The 7817-nt window shown below is 31.4% G+C and overlaps 1 protein-coding gene across 1 annotated transcript; it reads right to left on the reverse strand.

Annotated features, from left to right (window-relative positions):
* Positions 1 to 4687: 4687 nt before the first annotated feature.
* LOC145947440 (uncharacterized) lies at positions 4688 to 7224 on the reverse strand. Its single transcript, XM_083057220.1, has 2 exons — positions 7077 to 7224; positions 4688 to 5599 (listed from the first exon to the last, which is right to left on the reverse strand). The coding sequence occupies exons 1-2, from the start codon at positions 7173 to 7175 to the stop codon at positions 5060 to 5062; spliced, it is 639 nt and encodes a 212-aa protein (XP_082913346.1). The 5' UTR covers positions 7176 to 7224; the 3' UTR covers positions 4688 to 5059.
* Between the last annotated feature and the right edge of the window lie 593 nt (positions 7225 to 7817).

Here is a 7817-nt window from a genome sequence, read left to right on the forward strand (position 1 = left end):
ATTTCGTTGCTTTTCTGCAAGAGAAGATCATTTTTCTTCGCTGGAGAGCCTGTTAATAATTCCGCTTAAGTGAATTTTATGTACGGTTTAATTGTTACGCCATGCGCCGCCTAGCGGTGCTTTTTGCCGATGAAATTCTTTATGCAACAAATAATTTCAAGAAAAGAATACGTGCTTGTATTGAAGTAAACGGTAAACATTTCGAACATCAGGCCTAATCACATGTAGCATCTAGCCATACATTTACACACACACACACACACACACACACACACACACACAGAGATACGTGCGCGCACATACAAAAGAAATGTAAATCCGACCGGGCAACCTCCGCGCGGTAGACTTTGAGTAATGCTAACGCCGGCGGTACTGTAACTTTCAAGCTCCATAACTCGAAAACTACTTAATAAAAAGAGACTTACATATAGTGTTTTGAAAAGCTCTCGAGATAAGCTACAAGAATATGGAATGAAATATAGGTACTTCCATTTAAAAATTTCAAGGTCATTTTTATATGACCTTGACAACATTCTTCAAGGTCATACTAATATTACTATGTAATGCATTACTTGAAGCCCTACAACTTTTGTCTGAAACATTTTTGTCTGCCGCACTCAGTTTTCGATATAATAGGGTGATACGGGTGGTCTGAGACACCCTGTATATATAATATACATATAATGTATTATTAAATATTCTGTGTGTGTACACACACATAATTTTGAAATAATACATTTTTATTTTTTGATTATATCGATTGGAAAAAATAAACTTAATTAGATTGTAACTTATATAAAGCTACATTATAATATCGAGAATATGTAGGTATTATGCACATATATCTGCATGCGTCATATACATTTCTTATATTTATATACACGTATGCAAACATAAATAATACGTCTATATATATATGTATTTTATTTGATACAGTGGATTATCAGAAAAATAAATTTTATCAGAAAAATAATAAATAAAACATTTTCAGGAAAAATGTTCTATATAAAAGTTGTAAAAGGTTTCGAAGGGGGACAATATCGTTTTGTTCGGTGTTTTTCAAACATATTTAGAGGTCAGTCTAGTTCTTTTTATGAACCTACCTTTATTATGTAAATCGAATCCTCGCAATATTCAACATAAATAGTTATAAAATGGCTAAAAAATAGAAACTTTACGAGATATTTTATAATTTTGATATAATTTTATAAATTATGAAATATATCTCAAAAAATATTCATTTTTTTCGATAATCTTACATCTACTTATGCACAAAATAATGAGAGAAATAAATTAGTGCAAAATGACACATAGTTGTTAAAAAAAGTATAATAGCAGCTACATATTTTTCTTTGAAAATAACTGTTTGTTTTCTTCATACCATTGTATTCTTTATATCATGTTTTCTTTATACCATAAGTATTGAGATGAAATTATCGAAAAATGAATATTTTATGAGATATTTCATAGTTTATATAAAATTAAATCAATTTTAAAATATTTCGTAAAGTTTTCATTTTTTAGCCATCCTATTACTTTTTATGTTGAATGTTGCGAGAGTTCGATTTATATAATAAAAATAGTTCCACTAAAAAAACTAAGTCTAAATATAATTGAAAAACGCTACGCAAGAGCAATTTTCATGATATTATCTCCTTTCGAAATCTTATAATATAATACAATTTTTATATTAACATTTTTCCAGAAAATGTTTTATTTTTATGATAACACTGTATCAAATAAAATACCTTGTATATATATGTATACGTATTATGTATGTATGTATGTATGCATACATGTATGTATAAATATAAGAAATATATATGACGTATACAGATGTATGTGCATAATACATATATAACTGAATATTATAATGTAACTTTCTACTCAATTACAATCTATCTAATAGTTCGTTTTTTTTTAATCAATATAATGACGATGATGTAATAACAATGTATTATTTATATAAACATTATAAGTATGTATATTTTTGGTCGTATAAATAAATATTTATACATATGTAGTAGAAATTTATAAACGCAATATGCTCACACATGAATTGTGTTCAACATATGATGAAGGCAGACACACATATGATATACTGTTTTCTATGCGCACCGATACTCTTTGATACGCGTGCGAAGCGATAGAACAGTAGAAATATATGATGTCTTTTCAACATATTGAACACAATTTTTATTTACTCTTTTGTGGTTATTTTTATGCATAACGCTGTCGGTAATGACAGAACTAAAATTATCGACAATTATCGACAATTTTAGTTCCTCTCAGATGAGGGCGCAAACCCGTCGGAGTTCGGCCGTAGCTTTAAGATCCCCTTAACTATACATATATTTCATGTTAAAGTAATTAAATAAATTTATAATTTTACATATTTAGCTTTTTTATTTTTATATATTGAACATATAAACATTAATTTTTTTAATATAAAATAAAAACTTTTATAAAAAAATTAAATTCTAAATATAATCTTTCAGGTTAATATTTTTAACTAAAAATAATCTTTGAAACAATCTTTAAAACAGAACAGAAGTAAATAAATAAAATATACATAAATAAACAAAATACATAATATTTTAATAATAAAAGTGGGCCATCTTATTCAAATTATGAAGAAAAGATGACCATAGTATTTATAAAAAAAAGTGAAAACAGAAATAAAAATTATGGATTACATTATAATTTATATACCTTCGTTATGTGTCTAACGTTGATTATGACAGCTCAACTGTAACTGTAACTGTTTCTCTCTCTCTCTCTCTATCTGTCTATCTCTCTCTATTTCTTTTGCTTATTTTCCCTTTTCTTTAATTTTAAACAATGCTTTTTTTTCTTTCTCCCACTCTCTTTTCTTTTCTCTCTCCACTCTTCTTGAACTATAAATAAAACATTTATGTTATTATTTAAAAAAGATTGGAACAATTAGGATGTATATAAATATATAAAATCAATTATATCTTAATAAATACAAAATAATTCAAATTAATTATATAAAAAATATATATATAATTTGAAATGTACACACACAATTCCATATTTTTTATAGATTTTTAAGAAACTGTTTTTTTTATACCAGTTAATTAATCTGATTATTCTGAACATGAAATTATTAAAGTAAGATTACCGAAAAATGAATATATTACGAGATATTTCATATTGTTTGTCAAAATGTGTTAGATTAAAAAATATATAAAAATAGCAAAATATATAAAAATATTTGAAAAATAGCAATGCATAATTTAAAATAAGACTATATATAAGTAATAATAAAAAAAACAATAGGGTGAACTCGGATAAGATGGCCATTAGTTTTTTAAAATGCAAAAAACATACTTTTATTTTTATTATTTTTTAAATAATATTTGGCACATTACTTCATTGAAGATTAAAGTACGTAATACTATCGAAATTAAACAATAAATACTTAAGGGGATCCTAAAAGGGTCTGTTTGACCGACCAAGCAATTATTTTTGTTAGACGAGTTATTCTCTTTATTAGTTGAATATAACATTAAATGCTTTTCCACGATTAAAGTATACATGAAAACAAACTCCGTCCTGCCCAATTTTATATCAAAAATCACAAAAATTTAGGAAATTACAGATTTTTTATCGGCTTCTGGCGTCAGCTCGTAACTTTACTTATTTAATATAAAAATTTGGCAGTTTGTACATACAAAATAAGACCAGGACGGATTTGGCTTTGGATAAAGGAATATAAGTGAATGTTTAGATATCAATTTGGAAGCCTAGTAAACGAGAATAACTCATCCTACATTTTCGTGCATATGTATGTGTGCGAGGTCGGGATTATGAATAAAGTAGAGCAGTAGATTAGTTGCGTGATGTCGTCATAGATGGAGCTGCAATTTGTTGAGCTGACAAGACATACATAATCGTACTGTCTTTATCTCTCTCATGTGTGTGCGAGTAATATACCTGTACATACTATATCGCAGTCTGTCTCTCTCTCTCTCTCTGCTTGTTTGTTCTTTCATTCCTATTTATCATTCTCATTTCTTCTTTTCTCTCTATATGAAGATGAATTATAATATTTATGACAATTGATCACAATTTACAACTATATTTATCAATAAAATTAGAAGCCGAAAAAAGTTCGATTATTATATTACATATACTTTTTCAATTTATATATATCAATTTATATATAAAAAATGATATATATGTATGTGTATATATAAAACTATATTCTTTTTATTTTATGTACACCTATATAGGTGTACATAAAATAAAACCTAAGAAAGAGAAAGAGAAAATGAGAGAGAAAATGTAATATTTCATATTTTTATTATAAGATACAAATGTATATTATGTAAAAGACTTATTTATTTTTATCTAGAGATACGACAAAAAAGTTACAATGACAAGTGCATATAAAAGAAAATAATAACGAGCAAAACAGATAGAAAGAGAAAGAAAGAGAGAGAAAGGAAATAGAGAAGAGAGGATAAATAAATAAATATATATATATATATATATATAGAAATATAATAAAATTTTATTGAGAAATGTGTGTGTGTGTGTGTATATATTCGTCTTTATATTATTATAAAATATTTGTTTTTATATATATATATATATATCTAATATCTTCTTGTTATATAATTTTATCTATATAAGACTTATAATCAAATCGAGAGGAGATTAGGAGCCGCGCCAGAAGGCAAATTTATTTATTTTTTCCGTGTTGTCACATCAATACATAATGTATTTCTGTATTGTCACATCGAATTATACGTGATAAATGTTTCGATCTCGTTTTGATCATCTTCAGTATTGGTTTGAAACTGTGACAGATGCGTGATTTGAAAACTCGCATAGTCGACTAAATATTGTATTTAGTAAATCATGCGAGTTTTTAAATCATCTGTCACAATTTCAAAGTTATCACTTGACTTCTTACCAATACTGAAAATGATCTAAACGAAATCGAAATGTTTATCACGTATAATTCGATGTGACAACAAAGAAAATGTAATAAATTTGCCATTCTAGCGCGGATCCTAATCCCTATCTCCTACACTCTATTATATATTATAACATATATCCCCCCCCCCTGTGCGGGCATATATCCGGGTGGTGCTGGCCCGTATGTGAATTGTGCGGGTGGAGCGGGTGGTGCAAGCGGTGCGGGCACATATCCATATGGTGCCGGTGCCGGCCCGTATCCGAATTGTGCTGATGGTGCGGGCGGTGCAGGCGGTGCGAGCGGTGCGGGTGGTGCGGACGATGCGGGCACAAATCCATATGGTGCCGGCCCGTATCCAAATTGTGCTGATGCAGGTGGTGCAGGCGGTGCGAGCGATGCGGATGGTGCGGACGACGTGGGCACATATCCATATTGTGCCGACCCGTATCCAAATTGTGCCGATGGTGCGGGCGGTGCGGGTATGTACAGCGAGGGTGCGGGCGATGCGGGTACATATAGAGATGGTGCAGGCGATGTGTGCACGTATCCATATTGTGGCACATATGTAGATGATGCAGGCCTGTATCTTGCCTGTATCTGTCGCCGTCTCTCGCGGTACACCGCCTGTTTTACAGCTGCATTTATACGCTGAAAAAGATATTTTATGTTATTATTTTTACACTCATATATAGTTAGTATGTTTATATTCATATATTCCAAAGACATTTTTTTGCTTGTTTGCATATATAGTAACATATATGTATACATGTGTGTATGAAAAAACATGTTACAATGCGATTTTCGTTGAAATATTATTTCTTTTATTCCAGCGAAATAATAACTGATGTTATAACTGATAGTTTATGAAATAGTAACTGATGTTTAGTTCAATGTATTATATCATTTGCAAATCACACATATGAATATTGTAGGATTGAAAATATTATAATATAAATATAGATGTTTGTCGGATATTCGCATCTCGTTGTGTATATTTTTGAGTCGAGTTGAGTTATTTGAGACTATTGTCTCTTATTGTCTGTATGTATTAGCCCGTTTGCTAACAAGACGGGATGCCCTTGCTATCGCAAGCGAAAATCGAAAAGGCGAACACGTACCGTACGTAGATTTACCTGATTGGTCCACGTATGTGATAACCAAAATAATATATATTCGTCGCTCGGAGATTCGAGAACAGAAAACCGAATTCCGCGAAAGAAAAAAGACGCGTAAACTCTCTCACCAAAAACTCCCGCCGAGAATATTCCCGCGACTTGTACAAATTGAAGATAGATTTCATATTGTATACAATAGGAGTATACTTTTAAATTCCTTGATTTATATTATTCCATTTATTCAAAAAAAAATCCTGAACCCGCGATCCTACAATATATGCATTGAAAAAAATAATAATCTAATAAACTAGGTGTCAGTGTGTGTGTGTGTGTGTGTGTGTGTGTGTGTGTGTGTGTGTGTGTGTGTGTACACCACACATACACACACACCTGACACCTAGTTTATTAGATTATTATTTTTTTCAATGCATATATTGTAGGATCGCGGGTTCAGGAATTTTTTTGAATAAATGGAATAATATAAATCAAGGAATTTAAAAGTATACTCCTATTGTATACAATATGAAATCTATCTTCAATTTGTACAAGTCGCGGGAATATTCTCGGCGGGAGTTTTTGGTGAGAGAGTTTACGCGTCTTTTTTCTTTCGCGGAATTCGGTTTTCTGTTCTCGAATCTCCGAGCGACGAATATATATTATTTTGGTTATCACATACGTGGACCAATCAGATAAATCTACATAAGGTACGTGTTCGCCTTTTCGATTTTCGCTCGCGATAGCAAGGGCATCCCGTCTTGTTAGCAAACGGGCTAATACATACAGACAATAAGAGACAATAGTCTCAAATAACTCAACTCGACTCAAAAATATACACAACGAGATGCGAATATCCGACAAACATCTATATTTATATTATAATATTTTCAATCCTACAATATTCATATGTATGATTTGCAAATGATATAATACATTGAACCATACAGTGCCATTTTATAAACGGTTTTATTTATAATGCAATATCTTATAATGCAATTAAAAAAATTACTAACCTTTTTTACATGCTTCGAGGTTACATGCGTTGAGGTCGGTTTCACCGCCGTCGCCGTCGCCGTCACCGCCGTTTCTTTATCCTGCATCGACGTCGCCATGGACACTTCCCTGGATGACGCCACCACTAGCGGTGACGTCGCCGTAGACACTTTCCTGGACGACGTCATCACTAGCGGTGACGTCGCCGTGGACACTTTCTTGGACAACGTCACCGCCAGCGGTGACGTCGCCGTGGACACGCTCCTGGACGACGCCACCGTTAGAGGTGACGTCGACGTTATTGTTGATGTTGATGTTGATGGCGATGTCGATGTCGATGCCATCGTCGCCTTCGACCTCGTTACCGTCGTCATCTTCACCCTCGGTTTTTCTAACAAACTGCCTTCACTTCGTGCTGTAAAAGAAGCATATATTATTAAATATACTATATTTCTATATATTCTATTTTTTTCAAATATGTTTTAGAGAAAGAATGAAAATGAGAGAGAACAAGAGAGGAGAGAAAGATTATACATTTCAATAAGATTATCAGCTAATATATTTTTATAATATATGTCGCGTAATATATCCGATTTCCATATATACTGAGAGAAAATGTTATTAAAAAAAAATTTATATATATATATATAAAGTACTTACGTCTTGTCATCGTCCAAGTTTGCCAAACACTCTGCCACACTCCACCAGCACACTCCACAGTTCTCCGACAAATGAAGTACTCTGCGTTGATACCACTGCTT

The sequence above is a fragment of the Prenolepis imparis genome, unplaced genomic scaffold (assembly GCF_030444845.1).
Source record: "Prenolepis imparis isolate NDT839.2.m4 unplaced genomic scaffold, iyPreImpa1.0 SCAF_80, whole genome shotgun sequence".
NCBI lineage: Eukaryota > Metazoa > Arthropoda > Insecta > Hymenoptera > Formicidae > Prenolepis > Prenolepis imparis.

Excerpts from the sequence above, each read along its gene's own strand:
- LOC145947440 (XM_083057220.1), bottom strand. The coding sequence starts at position 7,175 with ATGGCGACGTCGATGCAGGATAAAGAAACGGCGGTGACGGCGACGGCG. Across the intron at positions 5,600-7,076 it reads CCTCGAAGCATGTAAAAAAG|CGTATAAATGCAGCTGTAAA; the intron begins GTTAGTAATTTT and ends TATCTTTTTCAG.